At 36.2% G+C, this 23,113-nt stretch overlaps 2 protein-coding genes across 17 annotated transcripts in view; one reads left to right on the plus strand and one right to left on the minus strand.

The window, feature by feature from the left end:
* The window catches only part of LOC117333190 (RNA-binding protein Musashi homolog 2-like), a 136,015-nt gene extending 127,307 nt beyond the window's left edge, over positions 1-8,708 (plus strand). For 13 of the 15 annotated variants that reach the window (XM_033892355.1, XM_033892359.1, XM_033892350.1 and 10 more), the window contains one exon: positions 334-8,708. The gene's annotated coding sequence lies outside the window, so the exon portion shown is untranslated. The remainder of the gene's footprint in view (positions 1-333) is intronic. The other 2 variants (XR_004533843.1, XR_004533844.1) reach the window with 2 other exon arrangements.
* Positions 8,709-12,396: 3,688 nt separating this feature from the next.
* On the minus strand, positions 12,397-18,358 carry LOC117333193. 2 transcript variants are annotated; one of them, XM_033892363.1, is made up of 6 exons: positions 18,291-18,358; positions 17,646-17,720; positions 15,822-15,961; positions 13,956-14,120; positions 13,412-13,458; positions 12,397-12,478 (listed from the first exon to the last, which is right to left on the minus strand). In XM_033892363.1, exons 2-6 carry the CDS (start codon positions 17,696-17,698, stop codon positions 12,452-12,454), a joined length of 432 nt encoding a protein of 143 aa, XP_033748254.1. In that variant the 5' UTR covers positions 17,699-17,720; positions 18,291-18,358; the 3' UTR covers positions 12,397-12,451. The 2 variants fall into 2 exon arrangements, with proteins under 2 accessions (XP_033748254.1, XP_033748252.1); XM_033892361.1 differs by lacking the exon at positions 18,291-18,358 and having other exon boundaries at positions 17,646-17,810.
* Positions 18,359-23,113: the final 4,755 nt, after the last annotated feature.

Genomic DNA, 23,113 nt, shown 5'->3' on the forward strand with positions numbered 1-23,113 from the left:
GCCGGGTTAGATCAGTTAATTACAAAATAACAATTACCACGGAAGTCAATACAGGTATGTAAGGCCGGGTTAGATCAGTTAATTACAAAATAACAATTACCACGGAAGTCAATACAGGTATGTAAGGCCAGGTTAGATCAGTTAATTACAAAATAACAATTACCACGATTCTACACATTGTACTCAACAACAATTTTATATAACTGATGAATAAATTAGGTGAAAGTTCAAAGGAAAATGTGACATGAAATATTGGTTATGAAAATATTTGCCTTTAATGACTGCTCCAGAGCAGTTAAACATGATTTAATTTTGTCTTGTTTCTGGTTGCAGACTAAAAAACAAAGAAAGCATTTTATGGCAGACATGGTTGGAAGGATGGTTGACCTTGTCGCATGGAGGCTGTTACCAGCTCCATTTTAGAAGACCATTTTTATATCTCTATTATACTTTTCTTGAGCAAATGGAAGGTACACAGATCATGTTTTATTTGAATTGTCTTACATTATTTTTGTGTTCTAAATTATTCCATATTTACATTTCATCTCCAGTTTATGTGACGAGATAAAGTTTTATCACGAACGCCTGTACATTTTACCGAAGGCCACTTATTCTGTTAATTGTTATTAAAACATTGCATCATATGACATGTATACATTTTAATACAAACACAAACCACATTTTCTTCTTATTTTTGCCTTATTAGATTAGAAAATTTTGCTTCCATCTATTATTGATTTTGCCAAATGTGACCTTCCAAACCTCCTCTTGTATATTGTTCTTTTGTCATATGTTTGTATATATTTTGAGTTTTATTTGCTGATTTTAAGTCACTTTTTTCATATTTTTAATTTGTTGAAATCATGCGATGAGTAATGTACATAGAGACAACCTAAAGCCAGATGGAAGGTTTGTCTGTACATCAGAACATTGATTACTTTGTTATACTTGTTTTTAACTTCTGCCTGCCTTTGTATCTTTAAGTTCAGAAGTTGTGTTCAATATCAGTTTTAACAAGCAATACAAAACCTTTTTAAGTTGATCTACTGCAAGCAGACTGTTAAAACCCTGCCATATTCCAACAAAACCCAAGTTTTAATCTTGACTTTTAAAAGAAATGAAAATTGAGTGCTGATTTTAGTTAGCCATTTAGGGTTATTCTAAAATAATATTTTTAAAATACGCAAAATGATTTCGAGCATATGTTGAATTGTTTTTATGATTTTTTTTTTTTTTTAAATCTATTGAATAATGAGCAATTTATTCATGTAATATCATAGTTTAACTAAATGAAAAAGGAAATGTTCGAGAACATGGTGACCAGCTAGAATCTGACTGGGAACTTTTAAAAACAAATGTTGTTTTTGGTTGTGCAGACTTTTAATTTGATGTGCCTGTGTGAAGTTCTCCCAGATTGAGTAAAACTTTGTTAATTAAAATCTGTTAAGTTTAAGTATAGATTTTGTAACCTGGAGTCAGGCAAACAATACTGATTGTTTTCCCGGCGTTCAGTCAGATAGCAATAATCAATTTGTCTGTTTGAATATCATGATCCTGTGATTGTAGTGATAGCCGTAGCAACTGCTGCCATGGTTACCAACAGATTAAGTCGTTAACCCATAATACCTTCAGTATTATCTACTGGTTCATAGTCATATATACTGGGGGAGGTCTTATTATTTTCAGTTAGGGTCATTTATACTAGGGGAGGTCTTATTTACTATTTGAGCATGTCAACCACATGAAGGCCGTCTGTCTCTTTTTCTCGGCATCCTGTTGGTGACCAAACAGTTGCTATGGCTACATCTGTTGTGTAGTTACCAATACATGTTATCACACATCACAGATATAAAAGGTTCATAATGACATATTTTATTTGTAAAATATGATGTACATAGTATGGTTTGATAAATTTTATGGATTTTTAAAAATCTTTATTACTATTTGTTGTTTTATTTGTTTTGGTCCTGTATGAAAATTTAGCCAATATCTGCAGCAAATTTTGCAAGTTATTGAATAATCCTCTGCTGTTGGGTTGGAGAATATAGAAACCCTAATATTTGCTTAAACTATACATAGAGACAAAGATTTCTTCCTCATGAAATTTTTATGGCATGTTTTTTTGAAAACCAGTTGAAATGTAAAGCAATACTGTTTTATCTACCTCACAGACCATGTCCTCCACCTGGGGACACCATCAAACACGGCAACATAACTAATGGCAATAGGCATCGAAACCTTTGGTACATATATGGGGATTCTTTCAAGTCCAGTGTAATTGAATAGAAAAAATATTGCCTCAAAAGTTTGAGTATGGCCTATAGAAGATTGATATGACCGCGTAGTTAGATGTATGATCAGGAGGAGCCGGTATGGTCTGTGAGATGTACTATTGTACAGAAGTCTAGAATGCATGATTAAATTTATGACTGAACATCAGGTGGTACTTACGATATTTTTGAACTTTTTCCAATATTTATGTATATACTGCTGTTTAATGCTGAACTTATATTATAATAATGAACTTAACAAAAAAAAATCATTTAAAGTTGATTATGTATGATTGAAGGGGAAATTAGTTTCAAAATTGGTTGTGTAAATTTGTGATCCTAAATAAATGAAAAAAAAGTATGAAAATAAAATAAAAAGATAGAGAAATGAGTTGGGAAAAAAATTGGAAAAAAAAAATATCTTAAAAATAAGCTTATGTTTGATTACACCAGTTGATTTTTATCTTAACCAATACAACCGATTGATTACCCCCCATTTAACATGAGTATTTGGTGTGATTTTTGTGTGAGTATTGTGAGATCTGGTTTATGTATAAGTGGACCTCTTGGTTTGAGATTTGTACCGTAATTGACACAGCTAATCTGTTGACATATTCATCCCTTGTCTCTAAAATCATCTACGATTTTTTTTTTTTTTTATCACGCAAGCAATTCATGCATAATGTTATATATACGCATAAATTGAGGTTACCATTTGGTACTCAACATTGTATCGAAGCTTTAGTTAATATTTGGTACTCATTGTTGTATCAAAGTTTTATGTATTTTATTCAATAACAACAGAAGCAGTGTGCTGATGAGATGAATTACGGTACAGGTCTCTACCATATTAAAACTACTGTGTTTTACGTCATACGACAGCCTGTCACAAGTGACGGTAGATTAGCGAGACTGCACCGCGACAAGAGGATGTGTGGAACCAGTGACGTCTACACCAGTATGTAAATAAAGGTTTTATATAATTGATTGTCAAGGGAAAATAATTCATTTGTTTTATTATGATGATGTTGATAAATTGTAATATTTAATATCTTGTTGTAGTGGTATACATAAGATCTTATGAAGATATCGTAAGACTTAAGGATGGAGGCCCTTTCGGGGGTTACTATTCGTAGTAGTATACATATATATAAATATATATACATACGATTATTAAGATATTGTAAGATTTATATTGGGGCCCCTTCAGGGGTAACTGTTTGTACAGTGTCATGTTGGTATATTATGATGTTGATTGATTGCCATCAGTTTTAGTCACAAATGTTATTGTAGTTATACCGTAGTAAACTAATAATTTCATTGTCATCGCTAAACACAGCTGTAACCATCATGAGCTTTTGTAATGTAGGCAACACTGTCATGGGGTAAGAAAAAACACATCAAGTTTTTAAGTAGATTGATAAAAAGTTGTTAAGAGTATGAAGTTGTAAATTATGGATGTAAGAATTAAGAACAGAAAGAGAGCAAAGAAGAAAGTCTTTGAAAGCCATCAAATGATTTATTGCAGCAGAATTGACCTGTTTTTCATTAGTAAGTAGAAAGGAAAATGGGGAAAATTCTTCATTTGTTTGGCTAAAAGACTGGTTGTTGTGTTAAGATTTTCTTAAAGTTGATGTGTCTCGATGACTTTGTTGCCCTGCTTTTATTAATTCTGTCCATGTTTTGTTCACGGGAAATTGACGACCCAGATAGAAATAAATGTAGGTATATACATTATTCTGGAAGTTATGCCATAGTGCTATTTATGGTGAAATGCTACATTATCATGTCAAGTTTGTAATAGAAAAATACAAATTTCAGGGTCCAATCTTGTCTCAAAACGCAAGTCATTTGTGATTTGTGGATTTTTTTTTTTTCTATTTTTTTTTTCAAAATATAGAAAAAAAAGTTGTTATATATTATGTAAATTTCTGTTGCATATTGTGTATTTTTCTCTTCATGTAATTTAAAACTTGTACTTGCTGGACAAATTATGTTAACGCCCTCTGTACATAGATATATTTACTCTCTCTCTACATGTATTGCTAGTTTGTATGTACTTTAGATGGGGTTCCCACGGGTAAGTCATCCAAAGATGTTTACAATTGTTTAATTTATATCCAGTTTCCTTTCATTACAGCTTTGATTTAGGGTTTTCGTATACAACCTAAACATGGGTTTCCTGCAGATTTTTAGTAAGAATCATCCACATGGATTTCCCGCTCTTAATTAAAATTGACACATGAACATTATGATATGAAAATACTTTAGCATTTTGACCAGTTTCAAAATTCTGTCCTTAATTCTTTTTGTAAGCTGACAAACTAAGTCTGGCAAGCGGAATTTGATGAGCTAGGAATTTAACTCAGCTCAAATAGACCCTCACCAGAATTTTCTTTGACAGACTATTAGTACAAATAAAAAATGAAGGGGAAAAAATCCTTTAAAATATGTTACTGAAAATCTGTGGAAACTTGAAAAGTTTTAATTTTTACAGATAGATAATTTGCTTTACTGAAAAAAGTATATATCATTTAATAACATATCAAAATAGACTACTTTTTACAAAGAAAAGCTTCTTACCAAAAACATTAATTCAATATTGATGTATAAGAAAACCTGTGGTGAGCCCCATAGATCTTCTGGCAGGTGATATCAACGCTGGAGTGCGAAGCTATTGGTGTAGTAGTGTGTATATGTGTAGTAGGTAAACATCAACCACATTCCTTCTATTGCTCTTGAAACCAGCAGTCTGAATTTTTGGAAGGGTTAGATGAAATACATATGTGTTTATATATACATTACAGTAAAACTTTACTTTCCATACCAGTGGTAATTTGGATTTTGAGTTTTGAGCTCTTTTGGTTGTACAAGACTACAAGCCCAAATGGTTGTGTCATATCCCCTATCCGTATTGTTTTATCCGATATCTGACCCCTATTGTTGAATATGATATCTGACCCCTATTGTTTTTTCTGATGTGTGACCCCTATTGTTTTATCCAATGCCTGACCCATCTGGTTGTACTTTGATAATTATAGCTCTAATGGTTGTTAATAACCTGCCTTATATGGCTGTATCATATTCAAACCTATAATTTCATCTGATTCGCCCCTATGGTTGTGCAAGATTCTGTATAGATTCCCGCCCTATAATTATGGTTGTAAATTTCGAGCCTCAATGGTTTCATCTGATCACTGATCCCTGTTGTATAATATTCTGTATAGATTCTAAGCCATTATATGGATTTAGTTTCGATGTCTAAATATTTTTGTGAAATTTCCTGTTCATGTAGTTGCATTTGCCCCAATTGTTGTATCTGACTTCTGGCTCCTAAAGTTGTATTCGATTCTGAATAGATTTCCATCCTAAAAGGTTGTAGATTCCAATCCCTATGGTTGTGTAAGACTGAATAGATTTCCATCCTAAAAGGTTGTAGATTCCAATCCCTATGGTTGTATACGATTCGGAATAGATTTCCGCCATACAAGGTTGTAGATTCCAATCCCTATGGTTGTATACGATTCGGAATAGATTTCCGCCGTACAAGGTTGTAGATTCCAATCCCTATGGTTGTATACGATTCTGAATAGATTTCCATCCTAAAAGGTTGTAGATTCCAATCCCTGTGGTTGTATACGATTCTGAATAGGTTTCCATCCTAAAAGGCTGTAGATTCCAATCCCTGTGGTTGTATATGATTCTGAATAGATTTCCGCCGTACAAGGTTGTAGATTCCAATCCCTATGGTTGTATAAGATTCGGAATAGATTTCCGCCGTACAAGGTTGTACATGTAGACTCCCAATTTCCATATTGTAGATCCCTACCTTATATGGTTGTGCAGCAATTGGAAAGGAAATTAGCTGGTGTGTATATATACACATATGTATTTATATATGTGTAGGGGAAGGAACAAAATCCTAATGTTACCTCCATTATCAGAAGAGTTCCAATTTCAGGCATTTTCTCTGAGGGAGCCGTTTTGAACAAATGGAGTGCTATTCGTTGTATTTATAGGGTATATAATTGGACTGAAACTAGTATTACATTCAATTTTTTATTAAGTTATTTATTGAATTTTATAAGGTTTGCAGGCCTGCATGTTTGCCATGAAACACAAGATCTCAGGGAACATTTTGTGTGTTTTGTCATTGTGAATATAGAATAGGAAAATCCAGTACTCATGTAATCTTTTGACTATTCAAGTAGGAATAGGGGAAACCAGGTAGATACCTATATTTAAGTGATATATCCATCGCCTACATCAGCACTCGTGTAGAATTCTTAAGATGTGCATATAATACATGTTATTTATTGTAGTGAGAAATCATATCCCAGGATTGTCTTGGTCATGTGACTTTTCTGTCCATTTGTGGTTGGTTTGCTATTGATTATGTCAAAAGTTTTCGGAATTACATAATTCAAATTGATAAAATATAATACTTTATTAGGTATAAATCTTACTTCAATGATTAGAGATTTTAAATCCAAAACTAAATTTATATAAAAACTCCTGAATGCTATTGACATCGTAAGAAAACACAGGTAGAACTGAAAATAATATCACTGTTCTCCGAAGGTGCCATATAGATGGTCTGACACATGACCTTGATCTGGTACATGACCTTGACAGTACTGGAGGTCCGTAGCGAGTCCCTGTCACACAGGGATATGTTTGTATCTTGTGTTACCTATAACGTGTGTGTAACATCCCCTGTACCCTGATCTATCTGGAAGTTTAGTGTAGTCCTAGTTGTTAGTCACCTCAGAGGCCAATCAATGATTTGCTGATTACTTTAATAGGAGATCTGGTCGTTTTAGGGACAGAGCGTTAGAATTCCTGGGAATTTGAGAGACCTAACTGGTATTCTTTTGAATTTGTGCATTCAAAATTGCTTTAAGCCCTTCTAAATTATTTCAAACTTGAATACATATAGCAATCTACTTTTTTCTGGTTCTGATTACTGTAATGGTATATATTTTCGGACACTCAGCACATACTGAATTAAGGTGGATTAGCACGATGATAAATGACCATCCAGAGCCATTGTGGTAGAAAGCTATACAGAAACTGACTAAATCCATCATAATCAAGAGGAATGTTTTCATCATCAGAAAAGTATAGAGTAGTCAAAAACTTGAATCTAATTGAAATAAAAACGGAAATGTCAAATCATTTGTTGTGTAGCCCTCTGATGAATCAGTGTACCTGACGATTATAATAAACCGGTCCAGTCTTTGTGGAGACTGGAGTTTATTATATCCGACAGTAGTAGTTAGTAGCCCTGTGAGGCTGTAGTCTTTTAGTCCTAACCCAGCCGATAATTTATGTTTTCTGCTATTTCCTAATTAATACTAGTTTCAGTCCAAATTAATTTTGATCTCAAAATAGTTAACCAGTAGAGAAACGTAGTGTCAGAGATAGATTTATATTATAAGATATAAAAAGTCTGATATTTATTTCATTCTACCAGTATTTTGTACATTTTCTTCAAAGATCTGAAATAATTTATGTTTTTAGAATACAACAGACAAACGGTGATATATGTTTTTTGTATAAAGATTTACAAGTTCAATAGGCCGTGTGTTTTACCTGTTCCTTGGTAGTAGCCATATTTAATCCTGTCATCACACGTAGAGGTCAACGGTCAACTATTTAAACAGCTTTTTGACCAATAGACCTTGTGTAGACTGATAGTTTGCTTATAATGCATGTGTTGTCATCTCGCATATTAATGAGAACAAAAGTTATAAAAAACGACTATTGTCTTTCAATTTTACAAACCCGTTCACCGGGGATATAGATACATTTTGTACCTAGCTTTAAATAATGTCTATACAAAATACATGTTGGTGTATGTAATTGTTATACTTTAAAATAAGAGCTCCCCAAAATTTGTGCACTGCTGCGTTTCTACTTGTATTAGATTAGATGGAAAATTTAGAGTAGATATTTAATTTATAATGTTTTGAAGACAAACAAAAAATTAACATTTTAAAAAGTATTTATGAATAATCAATGGCAAATTGTTATTATTTTATTTTTTTTGTAAAAATCTGAAATGTGCCAAAGTTGCAGATTTTTATTTGTTTGTGACACATAGTATGTCACATCTGAACACGAAGTTATATGATGGCTGTAGTTCTAAGACCCGCCCTCATCTCTGTTACCGTGGAAACTGCTACGATGATTGACAGGTGCTGACTGTCCACTCTCTATCTCCTATGCTTAGAATGGTTGGGCCATACATATCAAGTTGAAGAGTTTCATGTATGTTTTTTGGAAGCTGTGACCTAAACCGTAATGGGGGGGTTCTCTAAGTGAAAGTTTTGTGAGTTTGCTGTTACTACTCTAATCTATCGGGCTAACTGTGTCATTCTTGTATAGTGTATTTGTGAACGTTCCTTTGAATTAAAAGGTATATTCAGAAAAAAATGTGTTTTGTTTTGTATTTGAGTTCAATATTAATTAAAGGTGACCAAGTCTTGTTGAATATAGAGTCACATTGCTGTTTACGCTACCAGTGGTACTGGATATAAAATGTTTCAGTGTTGCTGACGACGGAGGTAACAATGGTAGCTGAAATCATTGGCTAGGTTTGCTGAATATATATGACGGGTTATTGCTAAATATAGATGACGCAGTATTGCTGAATAAAGATGACACGGTATAGCTGAATATATATGACGGGGTATTGCTGAATAAAGATGACACGGTATAGCTGAATATAGATGACAGTATTGCTGAATATAGATGACACGGTATAGCTGAATATAGATGACTATTGCTGAATATAGATGACACGGTATTGCTGAATATAGATGACACAGTATTGCTGAATATAGATGACACAGTATTGCTGAATATAGATGATGCGGTATTGCTGAATATAGATGACACAGTTTTGCTGAATAAAGATGACACGGTATAGCTGAATATATATGACGGGGTATTGCTGAATAAAGATGACACGGTATAGCTGAATATAGATGACAGTATTGCTGAATATAGATGACACAGTATTGCTGAATATAGATGACGCGGTATTGCTGAATATAGATGACACAGTATTGCTGAATATAGATGACGCGGTATTGCTGAATATAGATGACGCGGTATTGCTGAATATAGATGACACAGTTTGGCTGAATATAGATGACGCAGTATTGCTGAATATAGATGACACAGTTTTGCTGAATATAGATGACGCGGTATTGCTGCATATAGATGACGCGGTATTGCTGAATATAGATGACGCGGTATTGCTGAATATAGATGACACGGTATTGCTGAATACAGATGACAGTATTGCTGAATATAGATGACAGTATTGCTGAATATAGATGACACGGTATAGCTGAATATAGATGACAGTATTGCTGAATATAGATGACACGGTATTGCTGAATATAGATGACAGTATTGCTGAATATAGATGACACAGTTTTGCTGAATATAGATGACACAGTATTGCTGAATATAGATGACGCGGTATTGCTGAATATAGATGACGCGGTATTGCTGAATATAGATGACACGGTATTGCTGAATATAAGATGACGCGGTATTGCTGAATATAAAGGGGAGAGTGAAGGTGTGATTTTAGAGGAACCTTAAACTGAACAGTAGAGAGAAGGACCTGGGTCATAAACTGAAGGATTTGATGGCTATTATATATGATTAAAAACCGATTATACATATTGGTCAACGCTCAGGTATTACAAACTTTAAAATTTAGATAACAATAATAAGTAAATTAACACGTCCCTTTACAACAAATAAATATCATTATAGTTATAAACTGATAAACATAGCTCTTGTTGGCCCTGATTTAAGCCTACATGGGCTCTTTTTGTGGAAGGTAACTGAATAAGCGGGGAAGGCGAATGAGATCTCCACGAAGTCGCCAAATCACCAATGGACATCAATATATATTAAACAAAAGACAGATAACGGAAATGAAAATATTGCTATTAGAAAAAGAAAAATATTCCAAGAAAGTTGTAGAGAACCGCTTCCGCTAGAAATGCTAAAATTCCTGCTAGACTCGCCTTCACCAATTGCTGACTATGTCAAATTTCTGCTAGATTCGCTTTCACAAATCGCAGACTCTGTGGCCAAATTTCTGCTTAAATCGCCTTCACGAATGATACTAAAAGTAGACTTGGCGGTCAAATAAAACAATTTTTTTGAATCTGCATGTTCGGGATCATTGCCATCTGTTGGAATATTAGTGTGAAAATGCAAACAGGCATTCAAAATGAAATCTAAAATGTAGCTTTATGTACAGACAAAATTCAGGCGCGATATAAGCAACCGCTGACTTTGCTCGGAAAGAAATCAACTAATACGTTATGTAAGAACCTCTTAATGACTATTGTTAAATGAACAAAAAAGGGACAATGTAGATCTGATATAATCCTGCAGAACTTAAAATCATGGACAATACAGACTCGTCAACACCTGCGACTTCCATTGATCGTAACGTAACCAAGAGGGACAGCTTACAACGAAGCCGGATGATGAGCGTGATGATTTCAAATTGGTTAATTTTCCATTTCTAGAGAGCAACATACTTGCATTCCCTACCTACGGAGTTTATATTTCCTAGTTGATTCAATTTTTATGGGTGTGATTCCATAATCACGATTCCTGCGACAGATGTTGATTACTGACGGGGCAATTGACATCACTATGGTGGTGTTCTTTGATGTTTTTGTAGTAGGCGAAACTAAACAGATATTCTCCCAGTTTCATCAACGTTCCTTAATTTTAGAAAATGTCTTAACTAAAAATAATTTCAAACCATACACCTATCACTTTTAGCTACAGTGTATATCGATGATGTGTTGTCTTTTAATATCCTATCGATTCATATAGAGAAAAATCAATTAAAGACATTATATTTACCATTGTATGGCACTGCCACTATATAACCCTACCAATTCAGTTGCGAGTTCACCAGCTTATGAACTGCCAACTGAAATTTGAATTTGAAAATTTCAAAAAAAAATCGCACGACAAATAAAAAATCGCAGATGGTAAATATAAGCATTGAACGGCTTTCAGTTGGCATTCATAGTCAATATGAATACCAACTGAAAGCCGTTCAATGCTTAAATATTTACATTTACACTGCAGTCCCACTATATAACTTTACCAAGCTCACTTGGAAGTTATGAGTCCATAACTTCCAAATCTTTATTATGATGTCATTCATATAGTGACGTCATAATTGTCACGTCGGCGATAACGAAAGATGGCTGTTGAAAAGGCTGTTCCGTCTTTGACGATAATAATAATTTGTTCATTCATCGTCGGAGCAAAATTCCTGGATATAGTCTTTAAAAATCGTTGTCAAATGTAAATATAAGCATGGAACTGCTTTTAGTTGGAAGTTATGGGCTGATGAATGCCAACTGGACAAAGGCAAATTCAACATGAAGCGCTAGCGCGCTTCATTAAATTTGCCTTTGTCCAGTTGGTATTCATCAGCCCATAACTTCCAACTGAAAGCAGTTCAATGCTTAAATAACAGCTCGTCATACGCTAGCGCGCTTCATTAAATTTGCCTTTGTCCAGTTGGTATTCATCAGCCCATAACTTCCAACTAAAAGCAGTTCAATGCTTAAATAAACTTTTTCTAAATCGCATTTTGCTTATTTCTTTAACCAACAGTGACCCCATATCATTGCGCTACATGATAAACATATTGATTTCAATTTTATTGTTATGGATTTCCTATTTTGTAAAGAATTTTCACGTCAAAATCTCATTGTGAAATATTCTGTGAAAATATGCAGTTGGATGCATTTGTTGATATACCAGATGGTTCCTTTGTTACACTACACGGAATTTACCTCGGTTTACATGTATATGGTGTCGCAGATGAATCAGAAGAAATGTTTCCTTCCGAAACGCCTGGTTCTACTCTTCTGGACCTTGTCGATTGGTTTCCGTGTAAATCCACAGACGTTTTTTTAAATTTTGCTTTCGATTTGAATTATATTTTTTGGTAGTCTGTTGTTGTATCTCCTAAAATATGTGATGGTCAGAATTACTTTCTTGTGATCTTGTATGTCCTAGGGTGTCCAATGATTTGTAAACACAACGAGATCAAACATAACGTGCGGAATCATTTATTTGCCATTATCGGTACAATTAACGTCTCGGACAGATCAGTCATAGGGGAGGCGACCAAATATCTGCGGTAAATAACAATAAAAACACGGAATAAATCACAGGACTTTTTAAAACCGTTTGAGTGATATTTTGTACACCAGCGTCAGCACACGACAATACAGACATAAGTACATCATATAAAAAATAAATCCATGAGAAACGACGGTAGAATCAGATACCAGGTCAAAGGCTCCATTCTAGACAGTTATCTTACCCTCAAATGACTTAAACCACTAATGAATTACAATGAAGTCCATGTTTGATAAAATCGGGAAAGATGTGTTCTCTCTTTTTCTATTCACTTTGTAATATTGAGTTGGGGAAAGTACCAGGGGCGTAGCTTCCTATACGCGGGTACGCAAGTGCGAACACATAATTTCAAAAAAAAAAAAATCCTGAAGCTTTGATTGTCATTGTTTATTTTTTAAATCCACATACCCCCCCCCCCCCCCCCCCCCCCCCTCACTTTTGGCACCACATCTGCGTACACATCAAAACAGGTCTAGCTACGCCACTGAGTACAGTTTAACAACAGATATTTCCGGTGATTGAAATGTTCGCAATGAAATTACCACCAGTGTTAGTATATACGTATTGATATGTTATAAATCATTTTAAAGGCGAAGATTGCATACAAATATTATTTAGAACTCCATGTGCTTAGACTAGATGCATGTACTTCAGACCTGGCCGGGTATACACTCCAATATCGAACTGCTCGGTATATCAAAACAACCATGAGATTTTAAAGTTATAAAATAAACAGTAGAATAGTGACAAGCGTATTTTAAGTGCACATGAAGTGATGCTGTCGTGATATGCATGGACTGTTGTGTATGACAGGTACACCAGAAATGATGACGTATTGCTACTACTATCAATGGATGAGGTACCAGCCAGATACCAAAGACGTCATGACGTCATGGTACTTTACTTGGTAAGTAAGTAATACTTACGTAAGCCATCAGGGTAGTGAATTCGGCCTTACTGATCTGATTGTCAGCTGGTAAAACAAAACATGAAGATTGATAATAACATTGTTTTAATAGGGAATTGTAAACAACAACACCCCGTTATCGTAGAACAAAATTTGCTTTCTTGTAGGCCTAGCTGGAAGAACATATTTGACCAAATGCTAACCCGTGATTCGGCGAATATGTTTATCAAAACTTAAAAAAAAAACAAAAAAACTTCGTGGCTGCTTCATTTTGGTCATAAATACATTTCATAAGATATACTCAAGATATTTTATCTCAAGAGAGTTTCGGACTTGAACACGTTGCTGAAGAATAAGAATAGTTTTCAAGGGTGCGTTTAGTTAATTTTACAAAATTATCGTTAACTTACCAAAATCACACACACACACCCACTCACACACAAAAAACAAAAACAAAAACACACATACACACACACATGTTAAGATAGAACATTCCAAAAAAAGTTCCCAAAGCTAGGTAGGGGTGCCTTCGATATAAGACAAAGAATCCCATCATTTCTCACTGTTGTAATCCATGTGGTGGAAAAGCCTACTGAGGTCAGCCTGACTCAGCATGTTATCTCCGTCCAGATCGAAGTGTTGGAACACGTGCAGCGTGACGTCTCTGTGTTCGTTGTAATTATGGCCCCACTGGTGTACAAACTCGTTCTCACTTACAGACCGGCTGCCTGTTAAAAAAAAAACAGAAAAAAATGTATGTGATAAACGGACACAACACAATGATCTTACGTGATTATACTAGATATTATCAATGGTTTGTTGCATGAAACGAGCTCAAATAGTTTTTTGACTGTATTGAACGTAAAAAAAACAACAACGAAATAACAAGAGTCCTATGGGCCTAAACAGTCACCTGAGTTTTGATATATTTTAGCATATTTGGCCCCTGTGACCTTGAATTAAGGTCAAGATCATCCATTTGAACAAACTGTGTAGCCCTTTATCCACGCATGCTACATACTTAATTGATATTGGGTCTCTGAGTCTTTTGGTTATCAAGAAGATGTCCTTTAAAGATTTTAGCATATTTGACCCTTGTGACCTTGAATAAAGGTCAAGGTCATCATTTTGAACAATCTTTGTATCGCTTCATCCCAGCATGCTACAGACCTAAAATGGGTCTCTTGGCCTTTTGGTTATCAAGAAATTGTCCTTTAAATATTTTAGCATATTTGACCCCTTTGACCTTGAATGAAGGTCAAGGTCATCCATTTGAACAAACGATGTAGCGATTCATCCCAACATGCTACAGACCAAATATTTGGTCTCTAGGCCTTTTGGTTATCAAGGAGAAGTCGTTTAAATAATTTTAGCACATTTAACCCCCGTGACCTTGAATAAAGGTCAAGTCATCCATTTGAATAAACATTGTAGCGGTTCATCTCAGCATGCTACAAACCCAATTTCAGGTCCCTGGGCCTGTTGGTAATTGAGAAGATGTTGTTTAAAGATTTAAGCATATTTGACCCATGTGACCTTGAATGAAGTTCAAGGTCATCCATTGGAACAAACTTTGTAGTATTTTATCCCAGCATGCTACAGACCTAATATTAGGTTTGGTTTGGTTTATTTTGTTTTACGTCCTATTAACAGCCAAGGTCATTTAAGGACGGCTCCCCGTGCGTGCGACATGCATGCGTGTGTTGAATGCGTATGTGTGTTTTCGGAGGCTGGGGTATGTTCGTGTTAAGTCTCCTTGTGATAGGCCGGAACTTTTGCCGATTTATAGTGCTACCTCACTGGAGCATACTGCCGAAGACACCCAGCAGCACACCCAACCCGGTCACATTATACTGACAACGGGCGAACCAGTCGTCCCACTCCCAATATGCTGAGCGCTAAGCAGGAGTAGCAACTACCATTTTTTAAAGACTCTGGTATGTCTCGGCTTGGGGACAGAGCCCAAAGCCTTCCTCACAGCGGCGAACGCTCTCAACTAAAGACCAAAAGTGAGGCATTGTCAAGGGAGACATTAGGAAGAAGAAAGTTGTTCAGAAAGAAAAGAAAAAATAAGATCCCAAGTTTAGTCGCCTCTTACGATCATGCAATGGGGGCAGCAGGTACAATTCTTACGCCCTACCTGCAGGGCATTAGGTATCTGGGCCTTTTGAATATCAGGAAGAAGCTGTAAAATTTTTAGCATATTTGACCCTATGACCTTGAATGAAGCCCAATGTCATCCATTTGAACAAACTTGGTAGGCCTTCATTTCAGCATGCTACAGACCCAATATCAGGTCTCTGGACCTGTTGGTAACTGAGAGGAAGTTGAAAATGTGAATTATTTACGACGCATGGCGGAAGACGCCGGACAAAAGGCGATCGCGACTTCGTCTCAGGTGACCTTAAAAAAAACAAAATGGAAACTACCGTCATGGTCGAAGTTGTCGATGAACTCCCTAAAGAACTCTGTTTCACTCAGGTGACTGTCATCATTGATGTCCGAGTTGATCCAAAGTCGATTCACGATGTCTGGAATCAACATTCCCCCACTAGGGCTGGAATGGGCACTGTCGTAACAGTTCAACAGGAATGTAAAGGATTATTTACACAACAGTATAAATGCATGGATAGAGGTTAATTCACACCAAAATAAACGTGTACGGAGATACACATTACACAAAATTAAGTGATGGGCACATAAAATATAAATATGTATGGATGTGTATGGACTTTACACAAAAGTATAAACTACATAGAGACGGACTTAAGTATAAACTGTATAGAGATGGACTTTACACAAAAGTATAAACGTTATAGAGATGGACTTTACACAAAAGTATAAACGTTATAGAGATGGACTTTACACAAAAGTATAAACGTTATAAAGATGGACTTTACACAAAAGTATAAACTTTGTAGAGATGGACTTTACACAAAAGTATTAACGTTATAAAGATTGACTTTACACAAAAGTATAAATATGTATTGAGATGGACTTTACACAAAAGTATAAACGATATAGAGATGGACTTTACACAAAAGTATAAACTTTGTAGAGATGGACTTTACACAAAAGTATAAACGTTATAAAGATGGACTTTACACAAAAGTATAAATATGTATTGAGATGGACTTTACACAAAAGTATAAACGTTATAGAGATGGACTTTACACAAAAGTATAAACTTTGTAGAGATGAACTTTACACAATTGTATAAACTGGATAGAGATGGACTCAATATGAAACTACTTATTGATTGTTTTGTTGGTTTTTCCTGTAATTAACAGATTTCATCTGAAGACGATGTCTAAATCAAATTGGTCATTGAAAGGGTCCTTTATAGTGCAAATTCATTGAATTATCACGTCACAGGCTAATGACACGACATCTATCCCGGTCCATTTTAAGTCATATTATTAGTGTACAACAATCACCATGGATACTCAGTAAGAAAAATCAATTAAAACATCAGTAGGTTGAGACAGAAAGCTACCGTAAAAATGTATTTCCAGTATGACCTTTTCTTCCATCAGTGGTCGTTAAATGAGTTCAATTTACAAGTGGTCCGAACCATGTCACACAAAGGAGGAGGAGACACTTATGAATCGGTTATGTTGAGCTTCAATATTGGACAATCCTCGTGGGCAGATATTCCACTAGTTGAGAAACGTTTTTGTAAGTAATTAGCGATTCTAGTCGATGAGCCAAACAAACTTAGCGTTTAAAGTGTCGCATCCGAAGCCTAAGTGATAACTTAGGATCAGCTAAGACTCGTCAGTAATGATGGAGGCTAAAAGTGCAGAAACCCATCAGGGAAATCAGAAAAATAAAAACCGTCCTGAACAGAAGTTAGAGTAAAGAGGCGGTGTTGTCCTTAGTCGGTAATTAATGGTGTTAATTTGGTCTAAAGAACATCGAATACGTGTAGATGATGAAGTGGTGTCCCTGATGTAAAGGAAACAGGGGAGGAACTGGGCGCCAACAAACCACCTGTCCTAGACCACAACGACAAAGGTCATATATGAGTACTGGTATCATAAAATGAATGTTCTTCAAACTACAGAGGGTCACTTTTACTCGCCCTTTACGATCAGCATTCAGTGGGATAAATCACTTGGTCTCCGCGATATCCCCATGAACAGACTTTGAGATACTAACCCGACCCGATCATGCAAGGGAATGGATGAGTTTTTATCATATAAGTTGTTCAAACAAATAAGAAATGGAATGCTGAATGAAAATCTTCTCACCTTAGAGCCAGTCCAAAAAGGACTGAAAATATAAGCACCGTCTGTGTGACCATTGTGAGGAGAGTGTGAGGAATCCTGCAAAAAAAAAAAAAGCCTTATCAGTGTCACCGAGGGCGATTCTTCTCTCAAAGTCAGACCCGGTCCGTTAGAATGAATAGATAAGAACGGCCAAGCAAGTAACGTCATGTGATCTCGCCAATATGACGCGAATACACACAAGGATCTCGTGTTTCCAGTCACGATAAAATACCGCTAACTAAGCATGATAAAAATATAATCAAAAATAGTTTAGTAATGTAAAACTATAATCACGTTACAAAAACGGTTTTAGTAATGTAAAAATATAATCACGTTTATGAAAACAGTTTTAGTAATGTAAAAATATAATCACGTTTATAAAAACAGTTTTAGTAATGTAAAAATATAATCACGTTTATAAAAACAGTTTTAGTAATGTAAAAATATAATCACGTTTACAACACTCCACAGTTTCAGCGATATCAAAATCACGTTTGCATCACTCCACAGTTTTAGTGCTGTCAAAATGTAATCATGTTAACAACATGCCACAGATTTAGTGATATCAAAATGACTAATTGTCTTTTGTCATAAAATATCTAATGAAATAATTGGCCAAACTCCTACCTCGGATCAGTCGTCTGTCTCTCACACACAAGTCCCTACTGGTGACTGAAAATTTGGCACCACCAGTGTCCTCCTATATAAACACCAAAACGGACTAGCTTTTCATTAAGCTATGGTAGAGCAATGGTACGTAATTTCGGAGAGTACGTAAATTCGCACACCTGACGATTTTTTGCGTTTTTCCTACAAGTGGTCGAGGACTGTGCTTTTTTGTTTATATGTTGACTAATGCCAACCTTTAGTGGAACATTTGCCATTTTCAGTACATCTTTTCAGATTAAGTTCGTTTTGAAAACAAGTTTTAATACAAATCTACTAAAGTATAACTAATAACAGCGTTGACCTGCAGACACCCCGTCATTTTCACCGCCTTGTTTACATTACCTCCGTAGGGAGCGGTCATTATTTAAAGCAAAAAATGGCGGTAAATTGACACTTTCCAGTTTTGTTTTTAAAGATTTTTTTAATCATGGAATTGGGCTTAATCTTAATTTAGGATGTTATTTGTCTACAAATTGGCTGAAAACTATTTTTACCAACAAAAGTTAGATGGGTGTGCGAAATCACGTTCCCGATCGTCTTCAAACCCAGCAATAAACACAAGTTGACATCAGCTCGCAGTGATACGTGTGCGCATATCAGGTTGCACACTTGTATGTTACGAAGCATTTGTACATCTAACAATGTGAGGTATTCTTTCTTTATTTTAAATTGATTTGATGGAAATGTATTTAAATACATACCGAAAGTGTGCGAAATTACGTACCCCGACTCTACTCTTAAGAACAGAGATATGTCTCTGTTAAGAACGATCACGGTACAACTACTGGCGTATTGTCGCGATAGAGAGCCTACACCGGAATATATAGCTCAAAGGTCTCTATCTATAAGAATACGTCAGTTGCAATAATGTAATCGCACAATCTACATTGTCACCACTCCATTACAGCAAAGACTGTTATAAATATGTGCATATGGTGATACGAGGTCGCTACGTTATCCAAATCCTCGTTTACCTGATCTACTGCTCCTAATGCATAATATAGTGGGGGAACTAAACGTGAACTTGGATTCCGTTTCTTTGAATATCCACACCAATAAGACAACACAGAGACAGTCCAGTAGCATTCTACTTCAACTTCCAATCACACTTCAAATTGGAAACGATCAGAATACTGTTATTTACACCAACTCTTTACCATGACACTACAAGGGAACAATGTCCAAGGGTGATTATCCTCAGCCAGTCATATTTCTACTTTTTAGCATATTTCATTGTCAGTACTGAAAATAACTTCGTAAGGAGAGCTTCAACAATATTTAGCAATAGATACAGTATAAGGCGATTCGTGAATATAAAACTGCGAAATAGTTATTTCAGTTTCTTCGTGAGTGATTTAAGGGACCAAAGCGTGTATTCACGATGTGAAGTCAGGAAAACCCTTACTAGTTGGTAAGTACAAAAGGGCACAACCGTATGATTTAATCAATTATCTGTATATAGTATGTATATTTAACATGTATGTTTCAAGATTCATTTATCACTATTCATAAGAATTTATATTTTACACGCAACTGCAAGGTAATCCTCGGTAAAGATAAACTTGGCCAAAAGAGGTGCCATCTTGAATGTAGCCCGAATATTTAAATATATATTTAGTTATACATAGAACTGTATACATCTGTTTCATCTTTCTGTGACTCGTTGGTGACGATATGTATGGGTCAAAACAGTAGCAATCTTGAAAGTTAAAAAAAAAGTTAGGGCCAAACAAGTTCGTTGCCTTTAATTCCGACATGGCTCGGAATCCAAAGTAAAGTATGAGTATATTTTTTGGATCTCGTAATTGTAAATTCTGAAGGACAGATAGAGAGTCGGAACAAATGATTGCCTTTCTAATACGTTGTTCATCGATATGGTCGAGGGCCAAATCGATGGCACATGCTTCCGCAGAGAAAATAGAGGCACCATCTGGTAAGCGGATTGAAGAACAATGGTGATCGGTGTAGCATGCTGTGGAGACCTTTTCTCCATCTTTTGAGCCATCAGTGTAGATCTGAACGTGATCGGGAAAATCTGAAATGCACTCCCGAAAGGAGGATTTGTGTTCTTCGGGTAATGCACTCGATGTTGCCCTCTCGTGTAGAGTAAGGTTAATATCCGGTGTTTCGACAAGCCATGGCGGTACATCCGATACGGTGTACTAGCCTATGTTGTCTAACCTTATGATAAGTTCATGAAGGAAATTCGAAATTCTTATGCCAAATGTTGGTAAGAGTTTTTGGTTTTGGGTGAATATGTTTCGGTATTTCGGATTGACAACAAGATCAAAAGCCGGGTTTTTCGGGTTGGATTTCAATTGGGCGGCATATTGAAGAGCAACTTGTTTCCTTCGGTCATTTAAAGATGGTTCATTTGCCTCTACATAAAGGCTCTGCACTGGTGTTGTTCGGAAAGCACCAAGTGCTAGACATAATCCTTGGTTATGGATAGGATCCAACATCTGCAGGTAAGAATTGTGTGCCGATCCATAAACGATGGAACCATAGTCGAGTTTTGATCGAATACGTGCCCTATAAAAGCGCAAGAGCATTTCATGGTCTGCACCCCAGTCAGTATGGGATAGTACGCGTAAAATGTTCATTACCTTTGAGCACTTATCCTTTAGGTGTTTAATATGTGGAACAAAGGAAAGTTTCGAATCGAAAATTAGTCCGAGGAACTGCTCGACAACTGAAATTTTTCTACCATTTAATGTTATATCTGGATCATTATGCGGTTTTCGTTTTTGGCCGAAGTGCATGCAGACAGTTTTTGATCTGGAAAATTTGAAGCCGTTTTCATCTGCCCATGTTTGTAGTTTGCCTAAACATTGTTGAAGTTGTCGTTCTATCGTGTGCATGTTCTTCGACCTATAGCAGATCAAGAAGTCATCAACGAATAGAGACCCTTCAGTTGACTTACCGAGACATTTAGTTATACTGTTGATTTTCAGACCGAAAAGAGTTACGTAAAGGATCCCACCCTGAGGGACTCCCATTTCCTGTTTGGCTGTTTCGGAATAAGTTGAGCCAACGCGAACTTTAAAAATGTCTGTCAGATATGTAATTTGAAATGAATTTTGGGAGATTCCCATGTACACCAATTTCATGCAGGTCTTTCATAATACCATATAACCATGTAGTATCGTATGCTTTTTCAAGATCAAAGAACACAGCAACAAGATGTTCCTTCTTTGCGAAAGCTTCCCGAATGAAGGTTTCTAATCTAGATGGTCTACCGTTCCTCTGCGGTTTCTGAATCCGCTTTGGAGTGGACTCAAAATATTATTGGATTCAAGGAACCAAACAAGTCTAGTGTTCATCATCCGTTCAAGTGTTTTACAAATGCAGCTCGTTAGAGAGATAGGACGGTAATTAGTTGGTTCATTAGCGTCCTTGCCAGGTTTTGAATTGGAATAATTGTAGATTCTTTCCAAGACTCGGGATCTTTCCGGAAGCGTATACTTGATTAAAAATATATAAGAGACATCGTAATGATGATTCTGGTAAATGTTTCAGGAATTGGTACGGAATTTCATCTGGCCCAGCTGCTGAATCATTTCATCTTGTTAGCGATTCAAACAACCCCGGGAGATCGCAAGGCTTGTTGTAACTTTCTGTGTTGGATTATTTAAAGTTAAGACGTTTCTTTTCTTTCTCTTTTTTGAAAGACTTGGAATTTTTTGGAGTGATTTTTGGCGGATGAGTTCTGTGCTATATTTTTGGCAAATGCATTTGCAATTTCAGATGTAGAAGAGTAAATTTGGTTATTGTTGATAAGATGGGATGCTGGTGCTGTTTTTCGTTTTCCACTTATTTTTCGTATCTGATCCCATATCTTTTTAGATGATGTGTTTGAAGATATTTTAGAAATGTATTCCTTCCAGCTATTCTTTTTGCATTGCTGTCACCAAACTCACTGTCTTCCGCAAGAATGTCGTACCTGTTATGACCATGGATAGGGTCATCTGAGCCTTTGTTCGGCTTGGTGTTGTTTAAGGAAGGTAATCTGTGCAGTTTTACCTTCGTTTTTCGTTGGTCTTGAGGTGGTGTGGTTGCTGGTCGTTTATTGGTGTTACCAGCAATCTTATTAAGGTCTGACGGCTGTGATACAGTCCGCCTGTGGTGGGTGACCTTCGGCTTCGATCTTTGTGTTATCTGGCGTGCAGGTGTACATGTGCTGGAGGTGCTGGCATATTTGTTTTGATAACTGCCGTTTTGTCTGGCTGGGAAGGTCTAACTAATGGCGAAGTGCTCTTAGACGCTACCCTACCTGACTTGAAACGGGATGCCAAACCGAAAAGAATCCTATCTTTCCTTTCGTCTATCAAAGGTGGTACCTCCGTACCGATCGCTGGCTTATCAAAGTAAGCTTGTACATTTGCATCGCTGACTGCTATTTGATGCTGTTGTGTTTTTGACTTTGTTATTGATGCATAGGACAACGCAGCAGGGTCATAACTCTCGACCGCTTTCCTGGCTTCAGGGAAGGAAATGTTGCGGGTATACTTTACCAGCAGAATTTCCCTCTCTTTCTTCCAGGAACGACAGTCTCGAGAGGAGGCTGCATGGTTGCCCTTGCAATTGACACATCGTTTTCCGGTGATCGCAACTATCAGCGTCGTTGTGGCCCTCTCGTCCGCAGTGTTCACAAACCTCTCTCCGCCTGCATCTGTCCTCATGATGGCCGTATCTCTGGCAGTTACGGCATCGTAGAGGATTTGGTATGTAGGGCAAGACGTTACATCTGGCACTGCGAACGTGAGGACAAACGTACTTGA

This window comes from Pecten maximus, chromosome 8 (assembly GCF_902652985.1).
Source record: "Pecten maximus chromosome 8, xPecMax1.1, whole genome shotgun sequence".
NCBI lineage: Eukaryota > Metazoa > Mollusca > Bivalvia > Pectinida > Pectinidae > Pecten > Pecten maximus.

Excerpts from the sequence above, each read along its gene's own strand:
- LOC117333193 (XM_033892363.1), bottom strand. The coding sequence starts at position 17,698 with ATGGTCACACAGACGGTGCTTATATTTTCAGTCCTTTTTGGACTGGCT. Across the intron at positions 13,459-13,955 it reads CCACCACATGGATTACAACA|CTGACAATCAGATCAGTAAG; the intron begins GTGAGAAATGAT and ends TTGTTTTACCAG. Across the intron at positions 12,479-13,411 it reads TCACTACCCTGATGGCTTAC|ATATTTGGTCGCCTCCCCTA; the intron begins GTAAGTATTACT and ends TATTTACCGCAG.